Raw genomic sequence first — 16374 nt, forward strand, 5'->3', positions numbered from 1 at the left:
CTCTTTGGTCTATTTCTTGTTTTTTATATGTATGTTGCAGTGTTCAAATGTTTTCTTTTTGGTCGTTTTTTGGTCTCTCCTCATCATTTGTTTGGTCTCTATACAATCTATATCAAATGTGCACCAATACTTATACTTTGTCAGTTTTACTTTGTAAGTTATTGTTCAATGTTTTAGGCTAATAGATGACACTTATTAAGCTAAAATCATATATTGTCTACTAGACTTTGAAAGAGGGGGAAAAAACTTCTATTGTTGTTTGTTGATTGCTGTTGTTTATAACATGTTTCTTGTTTGTTTCCTAAATTTTGTATAGCCTAATAAAAAGTGTATATCGCTGTCGTCGTCGTGTCATCTAGTCAAAAATAAAATTAGAATAAAAGGACAAGTATATACAATTATAGAGGGTGAGCTTAGAATTAAATCGGTTAAATTATCAAAATACCCTTGAATTATATATGAACGTTGGTTTCAGTTATACCCCTAAATTTTAGAAAATTTTATTTTAACACTTGAAATTTGAATTTTTTTTTCAGAATAACCTCGAAGGTTTATGCCTTCAATTTATAAATAGAAGTTTTGTATCTACTTATATGTACAAATTATCTAAACACATGCATGAAAAAAAAAAAATACATAACGGATAACATACATATGAACAATACATATTGTCCTTTTCCTCTTTTTAATCTCACGATCCCAATTTTTTTCCTTATGTTTATAGTTTTTTTTTTTAACAAACCCTAACTATTTTTTTTCCGTATACGTTTAGATTTGTTTACTTAAGCATACATAAACTTCTTTTATCCATGAATTAAAGGCAAAATTCTTCCAAAAATGTTTTAAAAAAATCAACTTTTTAAAATTGAATGATATAGTTGAGACTAACCCCATAGTTTAGAGCCCCTTTTTTATAACTTAACCTACTATATATATACGTACTCACTTTTACAATAATTTTTTATACAGCATCCACTAATCTAGATCATTAATGTCAACTATTTTGTAACTGCAATTTTTCTGTTGCACAAACTTTTCTTTTTTCTTTTCTTTTTGAAAATATTCATAAGACGAGGATGAGCAAGTGCATCGAAACATCTCAACTAGGTTGACATCTTTGAACGAACTTGTCTCTATTATATTTTTCTCACATACGCTTGATAAAGTATCTTCTTCGAAAGGAAAAAAAAAAAAAACCAAACTATTAGCAGAATTGCACAATCCATTAATTTAATTAAATTCAAATCTTTCTTCAAAGTTAAATAGTATTCAAATTTTATTTCAAATTTTCTTCCAAAAACATACAGTTGTGTGTCTCAAGACCTTAAGGATCATTCTCTTTTTCTTTTGAACAAGATATTGAAGGTCGAAGGATTAGTAAGTATACCCGCACATCCATAATGCCCTCATCACGCCTCGATTCCCAAAGTGATTCTTAAGTTAACATTCTAATATATAGTAATTAGTAAATGAACATATAATCTACTTAAGTAGTTCAAATATCCTCATCTCAATCTCCATCTTCAAATTAATAAAAGTTTGTAGAGCTAACAATAGAATTTAGATACAATTCCTACTATTTTTCCTTCTTTTAATTTGGTCCCTAAAATTCTTTAAAAAAAAAAAAAATGGTAATTTCCATCCTTGTTTCCTTTCTTCTATCATGACCTATATAACAATTACATTCATCAACAAAAACTTGGATACACTGATTCATTCAAACCAAAATGTATAGATATATTACAACTGATGTATTAAAAAATATCGAATGTCTAATTCTCCAACATATATATATATAAATCAAAAGCTTTCAAACAATTATCAAAATTACAAGTTCACTTTTCTACAATCTCTCTTCAAAGAGAGTTTTCATCTAACATTTAACTTGTATATTCTGAAGAAAATCCGAAAGGATTTAGAGAGAAAACTTTGAAACCTTAACTTTTTTATAGATAAAGAACCTTCTTGGTTCCATCCTCTACGAGTTCTCGGCCGCCCCATCTTTCGCGGAGGAGCTTGCACCGGCACGGCTGCCCCCAGGATTGTTGTCAGCTGCATGAAGAAGTTGCTTGAGATTGAAACTTGGAGGTGGAAAAGGTTTCAAGTTTTGTGAGGCAAAAGGGTGGAGAGATGAATTAGGCATGAAGGGATTGGACAAATTAACATGGGAATTTGAGCTCAAGAAATGGATATGGCTTTCAAAGGGATTGGTAATATATGAAGCATAAGGAGTGAAGAATAGTGAAGAATTAGAAGATGATGAAGTACTTGTTTGAGCTGCAGCCTCAACTAATTGTGATGGAAAATTTCCATTATCATCATTGTTGTTGTTCCCAAATTGTGAAAGTGATAAACAAGAGTTGTAATTATTGTAAGGAGTGGAATTATTGTTCATCATATTGGGTAAATTTGAAGAACAAATGGCCATTGATAAGAGCTTTTGAGATGAAATTTGCTCATTGTAATCTTCTACTTGTTGACTATTAGTAGTATTACTTCCATCAATCCACTTCCCTTTCGTTGTTGCTGTTGTGGCTGCTGCTGCTTTTTCTTGTAGTCCTAAATCCACATCCCAAAGTTTCGTTTTTTCGACCGTCATTGTCGTCTGATACGCATCAATTCCCTTTACGTCAAGCGCAAAGGAGGGAGGAGGAGGAGGAGGAGGGAGAGAATTACAAAGTCGGGAAGAAGAAGAAGAAGTGGAATAATAATGATGATGAGGATCATATTGAGGGAAGAGCATTTGTTGGTGGAACGGAGAGAAACCGGGCGGGATTTGGAGGGGAGGGAGGTTGTCGATGTCGAGTTTGGTAACGTCGAGAAGCCAATCAATGACCTTACTTGGTTGGCCAAGTTTGAGCTTGTCTTGAAGATCATAGAGTTGAATTGCAGTTGGAACTGAAAGTCTAATCCTTCTATCTCTCAAACCTCTAATTGTACAAACTTTGCTGTGCCTATCTTTGCCTCCAAATGAACGAGAAACTCTAACAATTCTTGGATTTCTAAATCCTGACCATTGTCTTGAACTTGTACTTGCAGCCTTAGAAAAACTATATTTTCCATCATCATTATTATTACTACTTCTAATTCCTTCTTCTTTTGCTTCACACCCCTTTTCTTTTGAAGAATTATTCCTCAACATATCTTTATATATAATTTCATATATATATCATGATATGTTCATCATTTTTGCTCCATTTTATCAATCAATCCTTCAAAAATCAGACTCTTCCAAGAGATATGCCTTTATGGATCATCCAAGCTGTAATGATTTGAGAGAAGTTTGTATAAGATATTGGAAACTTGAATTAGTATGATTATAATGAAACAAAAAGAGAAAGAATTAAAAAATTTTCAACAAGAAACTAGATGATGAGACGAATCAGTAGTAGGTAGACTCGAACGTCTCAACTCTAAAGGGTTCTTCTTGGAAAAGCTTTTTCTAAAGTATATAATGAATAATTTAACCATAGCTCTTCAGATCCATCGGAAACCTTCAAGAAATATATAAAATCATCTAAAAAAAAATTCAATTGTGAGTGAGTGAAAAAGGAAAATAATGAACTTACATTATATTATTTGAAAATTACCAAAAACTCCAAGTTGTTGAAGCTGTGAGACCAGAAATGTCAGTTGTTGTTGGCCCTCAAATTATTGATCACCAAAAGAAAGAGCTTTTTTCTTTGATGTGTGGAAGAAGAAGAGAAGGAGGGGGAGATTTTATATATTGCACCAATGGAAACACACAACCTAGCTATGTTTTTTAGAGTGAAAATACTCTAAAAACTTCCCTTCTTTGCAAGGAATCAAAACTTTAACACAAGAAATGACAATATGATGGGTAAAGGAAAGAAGATGCCAGGAATTTATTTAACCCCTTCCATGTTGCATATATGTCAAAGATAGAAAAGGAAAAGGTAAGGTGTGTTCTCAACCACGTGGCACGTTTTTTTTTTTATGATACATTAATGAAACAGACAAGAGTGTGAATGATACATAGTTTCGTCATCAATGTTTATATATCAAAGGGGATACAAATCTCCCTAGATTTAGAGAATTTGTTCGAGAATGAAACCATAATATACTAACAGTCTTGTATTGGATAAAGTATGAGAAAGAAGCTAAAAAAATATACTTCAAGTTTCTATCTAGTAATTTTTTTAGCAAGATACTAGAGCAAAAAAAGAGATCAGAAGTACAATTGAACATCTCACTAGGTTAACACATCCATAGCTCTACAAATTTTAAAATTTACATTTACTGGTTGAATACTAATTTTTTTTTCTTTCTAATTTTACAACTTGATTCATTAATTATCCATCAGTATATGACAGTAGGAATGGAAATTTAAATAGGGTATAAATATTTTTAACTCATCACTAAATAATAATATATAAAACTTTCCCTATGGGGACCATTCAAATTAAACCAAGGGAAGAAAGTAAAAGGGCTAACCTTTTTCAGCATTTACAAACAGCTTTATTGGTTTGTTTAATACATCATGAGTTGAAGAATGCATGCCCTAGCTAGCTACTACATATATATCCAAAAGAAAAGACATACTCAATATAAAAAAAAAACCCTAGATTTATTTATTGTTCTCTTAACTTCTAGTATGCAAAATCTTCATTTCTTTGTAATTATCTTTCACAAGATTTGGTTTGGTGTGTGTGTCATTCAAATTCAATATGGGTTTGGTTTGAAATTCTCTTTCAATTAAAGATTGGGTTCGAAAGACTAAGTATAACTAGGAAACTAATTGATTTAGGTCTCACATACTTTTAATTTTCAATTTTCAAACTTTTTAGACATTTATTCAACTTTTTAAAGACACTTTTGAAATTTCCCCAATTTTTTTTCAATTAAAAAAATATATTGCAACCGAAGAAAAATTGCTAATGCTACACCTTTAAAAAATGACCAAAAGAGTGGTGGAAAAAGAAGGAAAACATAGAGTTCATTTTCATCGATTTGAACATCCGTTACAATAATATTAATAAAGGATGATCCTAACTCAGTTTTTTTTTTTTTTTCTTTTTTACCGATTGCTTTCAATTTACTGTTGTGGGGTATTTCTTTTCTAAAGCTAGAGGTTTTTTATTTAGGAATTATGAGTTTAAATATTATGGAATTTTATCTCTAAACGCAAAATTATTATTGAACTACCCGTCTAGAATTTTTTTAAGGGGTGCAACATGAGGATTTCCTAAGTGATCACCCAACTTAGTATTATTCTCACCCAAACACGCTTAACTGTAGAGTTTTGATAGGATTCGGTGCATTAATTAATGCTGGTATGATCGCACTCAAACTATCCATCGAGATTATGATTAGGGTTGGTCGAGATGGCTTGTAACTACTTGCTTTGAACAATAATGTGAAAGCTAACTAAAAGTTAGTGTATAATTGTGACTTGAGAAAAGGGAAAAGCCTCTCATAGGAGAGGCAAGAAATTAGGGTTTTGATTTGATTTTCTTTGCAAAAGGTGTGGTGTGTAAGGTATTTGAAGAGAGTTGAGATCAATTGGATTATTAGAAGATAGAAAGCTATTCCAACTCTCCAACTTAGTAGATGAGGGACCAATGTAGGTTCTTTTAATTTAAAGGCATCCAACTCAATGCCAACAAGGACCACAGGCATGCAATAGAGATATATGGTGGGCAGTAAGATTTTCACAGCACAAGTTGAATTTTGTATTTATTATCAAACTTTCAAATTTTAATTCATGCTATATGATCTCTCTATAATATATGATTTTCTCCCTCTTACTAATCTTTCAAAACCAAATGCAAATTTGAGGGGTCTTGTTCAATATATCTTAATGTTACATCACAACTACGCGAAATTCAAAGACCGTTATACGTGAGTTAACCACTATATATTGGCTAATTAACCCAATCTCCTATTACAACAATAACCTTAAATTGGAAAAGCCATTTGTACAACTTTTTTCTCAAGTTTAATAACACATTGGGATGAAGAGATTCGAGCGTCTAATCTTTTGGTTGATAGTAAAAAGCTCATAAAAGTAATAAAGTTGAGATATTCGGGTGTACCTACTGATTTTTTTTTATCTTCTAGTATTTTGTTTAAAAAGCATTTTGATATATGTTTGATAGTATATTTTTTAACCAATTGAATTATATATTGACGAAGTCCTAATTCGTAGACTTTAATTAACGTGGTTAGTTTCTATTATAAACTACTATACCTTGGGAATGTTGCATAGTTTCCTTATCAAGTACAACTTTTTCATTAATGCAAAAGAAAATTTTGACAAGACACACATTGGAAAAATTATTGGGTAAAAGGAAAGTCTAAGTGTATATATTTAGCAATAATCCATGTATATTGTATTGTGTGGAAAATTAAAATGGTAGCTATATAAGGTTGGCAATTATCCAAGTTCATCACAATTTTAATTAGGAACTATTACATATAAACTTGTACTCAATTCTTTAATAGGATTACAATGGAATACAACTAAGACTTCAAAACAATAATATCTCTACCCAAAATGTAAAAGATTAAAAGAAGAGAAAAGATGAAATATAATCTAACCCTAATTTCCTGTTTGGAATATGAATATAATGAGGTAGTTAAATGATTAATCAAAGTGCCATGAGCTTGATTTGATGGGCTATGATTTTCGATCACACAAATTATTTTGATGAATGAGGTTCAATTTTTCAAACATCTTTTAGACGGTTCCTTTAAATCAAAGTGAAGGATATGAGGTCATTACATTTGTTGACAAATAAAATTTATTGACTATACTTGAGATGCACCAAGATAGATGCATCCAAGTGAACACCCAAGTAAAATCGAACTAGTCTATTGATGAAATTAAATACGAGAGACGAGTGAGGTGTAATAATTTCTCATAAGAATTTTGAAGGCTATGCCTATTAATCAATGGACAGAATGAAGTGCATTTATATGAGAAATTAATCCTAACACAAAATAACAATAAATCAGTTTAATACAGCTATAATTCCAAGTAAAACTAGTTTCACTCTTAATTATTACTTTATATCTATATATCTCTTTTTAGTTAGGTTATATGTTTCTCACATACGTCCGTTAATAAAGTATCCCTTTAAAAAGAGAAAATTAAACTAAGCTTTGTCAATTGAGTCATCACTATGAGTTTAGATGTTCAGGTGCACTTCTCAATCCCGTTTGTTCCATTAATTTTTTTTAAAAAAAAGTTATTCCTCACAGACCATATATTTTGAAAGAAGCCAACAAAGTACAAACCCTTTAACTATATGAAAGTATATATAGTGCAACTAAAAGCTTAACTCACCATATGATTATGTAGCTAAAAAAATGGAAAAGGCTTTACAATTTTACTCAAAGAGTATATATTACACATCTCTTATCATTATCTCTGCAAAAAGTTCACACATGTCCAAACAGAAATTGCAAAATGGGGATTCATGAAGAAAAAAACCTTAAACCCTACAAAAATATCATATTCCTATGGCTTTTTTCTTTTTTCTTTTTTTTTTTCTTTTTTTTTTATTATTATTATTATTTTTTTTTTGGAGAGAGAGAGGAGACTTTTCTTTTAAGTAGTTCTATATATGATGGATAAAATGGGAATCTAAAAGAAAAATAATAATAATTGAGGATATTAATAGAGTGACTGTAGCTACAACTGCAACAATTGGGAAGAGCCAGTCAAAAAGCTGAGCCCTACTTTATATCTCCATCTTAAAAACAAAAAAGAATAATAATAAAAAAAAATGTTAGATACAAATTTAATGCATGAATTTTGAGATTGGTATCTATTTCATCCCTAAACTTTTAAAACTACAAATTTATTTTATAAGATTCTGTTTCATAACCATTTTGTTTTTGAAAATTAAGCTTTATTTCCTCTCATTTTCTTACATGGTTTGTAATAATCTTAAGTAGAATAGTTGATTTCTTAACCAAATTTCAAAAATCAAATAGATTTTTAAACATTATTACTTTCATTTTTCAAAATTTAACTTCGTTTTTAAAAACATGGATAAAAAGTAGATATCAAAACAAAAAATATAGAGGTAGAAGAGTTGTTTATAGGCTTAATTTTTAAAAACTAAAAACAAAAAATCAAATGATTACCGAACCGAGCATAGTTCGATTGGCATTTGAGTGTGTTAGCATCCATGCGGTTTGTGGTTCAAATCCTCGTATCCCAATTGTACTAAAAATAAAAAAATAAACCATGTTTTATAATTTTTAATTAAATGGTTACCAAATGGTGACTAAATTTTTAAATTTTTAAAATTTATGGTTTCCACTACATACAAAATTAAAAATTTAGGGTTATATTATATATAAAATAAAATAATTAATTTTTAAAAAATCGAATTTATCAACAACTTGTTAGATAACTAAAAACTTATAATTTCGCCAAATTATAAATACCCTTTACAACCTTTACAATTTTTGACTGGTAAAAACCATTATTTTTCCTTTTTCTTCCTCTTTATGAATAAAAATTGAAACTTTATTATATATTTAATTAGCAAATTAAGATGGATGGTCCCTTTTACCTGAATACACCTAGCTGACAGTGCCTCTTAAATTGATAGGAATTCACTGTGAGTTTGAAAAAAAATGGCTCCTCTCAAAAAAAAAAAAAAGATAAAAAATTTCAAAGCCCCAATATGATATATAAATATATTTACTCTGTGTGTATTTTTGGGTTTTAGGGTTACTAAAATTAATTGTACAGTGGAAAATTGGGAGTCTGATGGGATAAAGTGATTAATATGGATTGAATGAAAATATTTCTTAGCCCTATGATTGTTCTTTCTGTATTATTCTTATTATTTCTTTTAATAAGCAGTACACAATATATATAACTTCTGCAGAAAAGCCCTCTTTTATGGAAGGTTTTTGCATTTTTATTTTATTGTCCAAAAACATACCGGAGGTTTGTGTTTCAAATATGGATGCCAACCTTAAATTAAGCCATTTTTGCAGACACAAAAAATACAATTCAAATTTTAAAATTATTCTTTGAAAGAAAAAAACAACTTTGCAAATGTAGTAATAATTAATTACTTTAACAAAATTACAAAATTATTGTTCTCTCTTTTCCAGAAAACCCTAACCCTAAAAGCTAGTGGGAGTTTCGATAGTTCTCTTTTGGTTTATATTAGTTTATATTATATACTTTAGTGCTTCCAAAATGTAAAAATAAAATAAAATAAAAATAAAAATAAAAATCCATTAGATGTAAAATCGAAGTTTTATGTCTAATAGAACGACCCTAGATTTTGGACTAATTTGTGCTTGGTTTATGATTTTAAAAAATCGTCAAACGGCTTCAAGGACGGATAAGGACAACATTTAATTTTCATACTAAAAATTTTAAAATTTAGAGGTCAAATAGACTCAAACATTAAAGTCTAAAATCTTTATTTTAGATACTTTTTAAAGTTGAAAGATGAAATAAACACAAAGTCACAAACTCATTGAGAGTTTGTAATTTAACACTTTTATTTTCTTAGATAGCAGGGGTATACATGAGTTGGATTGAGTTGGGTTGATGGTATTTTATGATCCACCCGAAAATTTGGGTTAGTCGAGTTAGCAACCGAAATGACCCAAATAAAATTTTCAACCCAACCTAATGCTGAAAATTTGGGTTGGATTGGGTTTGATTGTTGAGTTATAACTTATTTTTTCTTTTTAATTAAAAATAAATTTATATACAACACATGACTAATAACTAAAATCTCATAAATTTCAAATGAAAAATACCAAATATCTATGATATTTATTGCAAACTTTAAACAAAGACAAATATCATAACAATTTTTTAAAAAAAATTAAAAATTCACAAATTGATCAATATAAAGTAATCAACTTTAAACAAAGAAATATATATATATATATATATATATATATATACATACATATATAATTCGGATTGGGTTGGGTGAACTCAATTTTTTTAACCAACCCACGACCCGACCCAACCCAACAAAAATAGAAAAAGTTTAACCTAACCCAACCAAAAAACAAAACTAACCCAATCCAACCCTTATATTTTGGGTTGGATAGTCCGAATTGTTCGGGTTGTGGGGTTATTACCCCTATTAGATGGGAGAGATGTCTCTCTAAAGTTGTATAAAAATATTTTATCCATTAAGTTTTGAAGGAAAGGAAAACACTATAAGAATTTTGGTTTTTTTCGGCGCAGAAAAAAGGGTCAGGAAAGCTTATTTTTCCTGACACTAAAGTTGCAACATTGGGAGATAGTGTCTATCCTAACGGTATAGATGAGACGTCGGCTTTTAAAAGAAGGTTGAAAAAATTTTATTAGAGTTATCTCGACGGTGGGTGAAATTACCATCGGGAGAACGTACTTAGCCTGACAGTTTTAAGAGCGATGGGAGAAGGTCAATTTTAAAAAAGATCGGAAACCTTTTATTAGAATTATCCCAACGATAGGTCAAACTATCGTTGAGATAATATACTTCATCCGACGGTTGTATAAGCATCGAGAGAGAGTTAATTTTAAAAAAAAAAATTGGGAAAATTTAATAGAGTTATCCTAATGGTGGTTCAAACTAGGGTCAGGAGAATATACTTAGTCCGATGATTTTGCAAGGGTCAGGAGATGGTAAATTTAAATAAAAGGGTTACCGAAATTTTATTAAAGTTATCCCAGCGGTGGTTCAAATGACTGTCAGGAGAACCTACTTAGACTGACGATTTTTCGAACGTCGGAAGAGGGTCAATTTTTTTAAAAAAAATGTTAGAGAATTTTTATTAGAGTCCTCCCAACGATTGTCCAAACGACTGTCGGAAGAACCTACTTAGCCGACGGTTTTTTAGAGTGTCGGGAGAGGATTAATTAAAACCCTCATTTCTCTGCTCTTTCTTTTTCAGCAACCGCTGCTCCTGTTGCTTCTCTCTCTCTCAAACCCTCTATTTCTTCTCCTCTCTCACACTCGTTTTTCTCTTCCGTCACAGATCGGGCTACCACTACCATCAACTGCCACCGTTTGCCGCCAGTTGTCGCTTGTCTATGTCGTTTGTGTAGTGGGTAGGTGTTTTATTGGTTTGTTTTGGGACTTTCTAGGTAGCTTTCAAATATCCACAATCTCTTTGGCTTAAGTTATTCATAATATTTTGTTGTTACATTCAGTTTTAACATGCTGTCTAGCAAGGCTTAAATTACTTTCGATTTTTTTGAGTTTTTGTTGGTTTTTAGATTCAAGAATTATTGTTTTGAGTTTTTGTGTAGTGGGTAAGAATTATTTTCAAGGTACCTTAAGTACTTCGGATTATATCCATATAGAAGTTCTAGTTCTAGTTTAGTTAACTGAATAATGAGCAAACTTTTGGAGTTTAAATGCAGTGACAAGCAGTAAAAAACGAACAAATTTGTACTAGAGGAGGAATATCAAATTTGAAATGCAAGATTGATGGAAGAGTTAAACAGGGACACACTTTCCATATTGAGAATATGTCTCACATGGGAAGTAGAAAAAAATTATAAGTTATTTAGTGGCCTTAATAAAGGGAATTAGTTTGGACTTTATTAGGCTCTTAGGGAATATGGTCTTATGGTTTATGGTTACTTTACATGATTATTGTTGAAGACTTTATTTTGAAAGATGATGGGAAAACACATCCAAATAAGAAACAAAAACAAGAAAGAAATGAAATGAAATTTAAAATCTTAATATATATTTTAACTTGGGTTTATTATTTATGGTTGAATATTGTTCTTTAAAGAAAACAACTCATCAAACAAAAAATTAATACTTAGAAATTGAAATGATGTGTTCTAATATAATTACTTGTCTAAATCATATAGGTTCAACTTATCACATATATTATTAAGAATTGATAAGAAGTGGATTAAGACTAGTAACAAGTTATCAACTGAGTATGCAAAAGAAGTAGCCTGATTTTTTGAAGTTGCAAAACTTCATGTATAATTATGTTTAAGTTTAAATTTCTTTTATATTGAGTTTGAGATTGAAATATGTAAATATGAATTGGTTTGTTTCAATTTATTAATGTTCTCAATTGAGTTATTGAGAATAATTTTGAGAGAGATATATACTATATTGAGTTTGAGATTGAAATGTGCAAATATGAATTGGTTTGTTTCAATTTCTTAATGTTCTTAAGTTGACTTTTAAGTTTATATTCATTTTGAATAAAGTTCATTTGAATTTATTAATGTTCTTATGTTGGGTTCCCGTTGGTATAGGGTGATTGTCTAATAGTATTAGTAGTTGTTTATTTGACTAATTTGTAAGATTCAAACATGTTTTTTAGATATTACTTAATATTGTAAACATTTAATTAATTTTATTAATTTTTAATATAGTTTATTTGATATTTGTAAGATTCAAACAGGTATGACATTTGTAAAAATAATAGATATAAAATTTAGTAAATAAGGAAAAAAAGATATTCCTACGCCTAAATATGTAATCCTGACGGAGGGGTCGAGAAAAATATTTCGTGCTTGTTTTTACCCTTTTCCCGACGCTAAAATAGGTCATCGTCGGCATAAGTAACCATCTCCTAATGGTACAGGGGTCAGGAAAAAAGTATAATTTCACGCTAAAATAACTCTCAAGATAATTTTTGCCATCGGTAGAATCGTAGATTGAGCGTTGGGATAAGTAACCATCTCCTGACGCCAAACAGAACCATCGGCATAAGTTGGTTCTGTTTGAAATTATTCTTACCGTCGAGAGAAATAACTTTTCCCGATGCGCATCATTTAGGATCAGCAAAAGTCCTCATCCTTGTCTCGTCGAAATATCTTTTTCTCCCGATGAAAATGTTTTTTTGGGTCAAGGAAGGTTTTCCCGACGACGCTTTCCTAACATGTAGCTGACGGTTGGATTTCCGTTAGGATAGGTTGTCTCAACGGTTTTCGGACTTTTTCCGATCGTTTTTGTCGTCTGCAAAAGTCCACATTCTTATAGTGAAAAAAAATGAAAGAAATTTAAGCAGATTAATTTTTTTGGTTTTGGAACTAAAATGGAAATATTTTTTAAAAATGAACCGTTGCAAATATAGTAATCATGTCTAAAGTATTAACAAAGTACAATACAAAATAATATGTAGATATAGCAAAATTTAGATCCAACTTTCAGAGTATATCACTAATAGATTTTGCAATATTTGAAATTCTTTAAAAATGTTATTATACATTTAGAGACTATAACTAAAATTTAGATCCGGCTCTCGAAGTCTAATAGTTATAGTCTAATATTTGAAATTCTTTAAAAATGTTATTATACATTTAGAGGCTATAACTAAAATTTAGATCCGGCTCTCGAAGTCTAATAGTTAGAGTCTATATTTGAAATTCCTTAAAAATTGTTATTATACATTTAATTATTAACTGATATCTATCGTAATTACTTTTTATAAAAAGATATAGAAATCAATAATTAATTTTAATTAATTAAATTTGCATAATTCTTCAAAATTTGAAGTTCACACTTCACGTGCATTTAAAAGTTTCAAAATATTGCCCCACAAAATGTCCTTATATTAGTAAAGAGTAACATAAATTTAATGTATGTATCAAGTTTTATTTTGTGGTTGCTTTTGAAGAAAAAAGTGGTACATATCCAGCACCACTTCAAAAATAAACATTATTGCTCCTTCATTAATTTTCTACCTTTCAATCAAATTAAAATTATATTTAAAATTCAACTCAAATTTTATTTTTCAACCCAAACTTTAAGCATCCTGTGTGGAATATTGTAATTCTAGTGTCTGGTTCAAAATCACCCTTCATAAGTCAATGTGGTTATGATCTATTTGATAACTCTTTTGTTTCGATTCTGTACCGACTAACCTTTAAAAGTATTAAAACATTGACTAAAAGATTAGATATTCAAATCTTTATTACATATCATAAGGCATTTGTTGCACTCTATGTTAACCCCACAAATAAGAAAATCAGCTAAACACATGAACATATATAGCCCAACTTGTTGAAGTCATTTACATCTCAACCTAAGAATAATAGAGTTTCAAATCTCTACTCTCGGATGTTGTGTTGAACTATATATATAACTTAGTCATCACCCGTTGGTCAATGTTCTAATTTCTTTTATTTTTAGTTTTTAGTAACCAAATACATTTCTGTTTTTGTTTCGATAAAAAAAAATAATTGTTACTAAACAAACTGATAGTTTCATTTTTTTCTTTATTAAAAGATAAAAAAAATAAAGAAAAATGAAAACATTACCAAAACAAACCTTATACTATATTGTTATAAGGCATATACTCTCAACCAAGAGATTTGGTCGAGATTTGAATCTCCACACCACATATTAAATTCCCAAAACAAAATCACGGTTTCTAATTCTCTCTCCATTATGATGAAATTAAAATCATCAGCCACATTATTTTAGCTTGTTTGAATATATAAAATGATCTCCACAAGTAAACTTTAAATTGCATCAAATTTTAACAAAAGTAAGATAGTCCCAATTAAAAAGAGAACTGAGAAACCCCAACCAGAAGTTTAGAACACAGAAGAAAATTAAATCCAAAGTTATTTCCAAATGTCCAAGAGTAATTTGAAAGGTGAGCCATTTTTTTGAATGTAATGAATTTGGTTGTTTAAAAGGGAAAAAAAATGTATAAGAGACTTCAATGTTGTCTTTTGAAAGGGATTGTTAAAGCCCTCCCATAGTCATCATATATAGACCATTCATTCCTAACTTTAATTTTGAGAAAGAGATAAAAGAGATCTATATAATAGACAACTATAGAATATCTATAATTATTTTTTATTGAATGATTTGATATTTTTCTCTACCACATTCTATGGCTAACAAAAAAATAAAAAAGAAAACATTGCAAAAATCACTCATAGAGTTTTCACGGGTAAAAACGGAGCCCTAAAAATTGGACCTTCTAACTTACATGATTGTATAAATTATAACAATTGGATAAATTTGATGATTCAATTTTTATCATTTGGGGATTATCCAATTCCTACAATTATATATTGTAAGTTTGAGAGTCCAATTTCTACAATTGAACTTGAATGTTTGAATGTGTAAGTGTAACTACCACCATAATTCAGAGGTGGTTTTTGCAGTTTGCCAAAAAAAAATTAAGAACAATTGAGAATGAAAAGAGATCGAATATGATAGAAGAAGATTGTGATAAACATATAAGATTTTGCTACACATCCTATAGTAATTTGTTGAAATTTATATTTGGTTTTCTAAATGTGATATGTATTTTTGTTAAATTATAAAGCTTGACAGGGGATTTTCAAAAATAGTAAAATAAGAAATTTTTTTTACATAAAATAGCAAAATTTTAATTTTTTTTATAAAGGTTGATAGAAGTTCGTCAGTATCTATCTGTGTTTTTTTTTTTTTACTATTTCTGTAAATAGTTTGATATTTTTTATCTGCGAAAATATCTCAAGCTTGACATTTGAAATTTTAGGGATTTTGTCCAATTTAATCGTTTCACCTAAAAAAGTGAGTCTAAATTTGAGTCTAATTTTCATTTAGTCTTTAGGTTCCAAGACTTACACTTTTACTTCAATTTTGTTTTTTTAATAATATTCACAAGACAAGAGAGATCAGGTTCTTCAAGACATCTCAACCAGGTTGACACCTCTCTAATACCCTCATCATGCCCCAAAACTAAAATGATTCATTAATATAAAGGATACTCCCTGAGTTATTTTAAGTTTTGCATTTTTACCCTTGAGTTTTGAGTTTTATTTCCATTTGATCCTTGCAATTCAAGATTTATACATTTTATATTTGATTTGACTGAGTACTCACTTTTGGTCCTTGATGTTAACTTTTATTAGTTAATTTAAGAGAATTAAAATTAATTGAACTTTTTCGTCACAATGAAAATTAATTTAAAATTTTAATATCATGATTATTTTTAAATTAATTAACTAAAAGTTAATGTCAAAGATTAAAATGAACATTAGGGAAAATTTATAGTAAAAAGCGCAAAATATTGAAACATGGAATCAAATGGAAACTAAACACAAGATAAAGAATAAAAATGTAACATTTTGAAATCTAGATTAAAATAAGAATTAAATTTAAAAACTTAGGAGTAGAAGTGTAAATTTTAAATTTGTAACCTAAAAATTAAGTCCCCATTTAGTAATTATTTCGTTTTTTTTTTTAAAATTAAGCTTATAGATACTACTTTTACCTTCAAATTTTTTTTTTTTGTTATCTACTTATTACCAATAGTTTAAAAAATAAAATCAAATTTTGAAAACTAAAAAAAACAGCTTTTAAAAAGTTATTTTTATTTTTGAAATTTGACTGAGAGGTGTGTTTGGAATAAATTTTCAAATGTTTAATTTTAAAAAATAAGTCA

General features: G+C 29.2%; 1 protein-coding gene across 1 annotated transcript; it reads right to left on the reverse strand.

The window, feature by feature from the left end:
- Positions 1-1684: 1684 nt before the first annotated feature.
- Positions 1685-3866, reverse strand: LOC120071402 (uncharacterized). The gene is made up of 2 exons (XM_039023664.2): positions 3570-3866; positions 1685-3262 (listed from the first exon to the last, which is right to left on the reverse strand). The coding sequence occupies exon 2, from the start codon at positions 3140-3142 to the stop codon at positions 1979-1981; it is 1164 nt and encodes a 387-aa protein (XP_038879592.1). The 5' UTR covers positions 3143-3262; positions 3570-3866; the 3' UTR covers positions 1685-1978.
- Positions 3867-16374: the final 12508 nt, after the last annotated feature.

The sequence above is a fragment of the Benincasa hispida genome, chromosome 2 (assembly GCF_027475165.1).
Source record: "Benincasa hispida cultivar pf3 chromosome 2, pf3_genome.v1.1, whole genome shotgun sequence".
In the NCBI taxonomy this organism is placed as follows: Eukaryota; Viridiplantae; Streptophyta; class Magnoliopsida; order Cucurbitales; family Cucurbitaceae; genus Benincasa; species Benincasa hispida.

Excerpts from the sequence above, each read along its gene's own strand:
- LOC120071402 (XM_039023664.2), bottom strand. The coding sequence starts at position 3,142 with ATGTTGAGGAATAATTCTTCAAAAGAAAAGGGGTGTGAAGCAAAAGAA.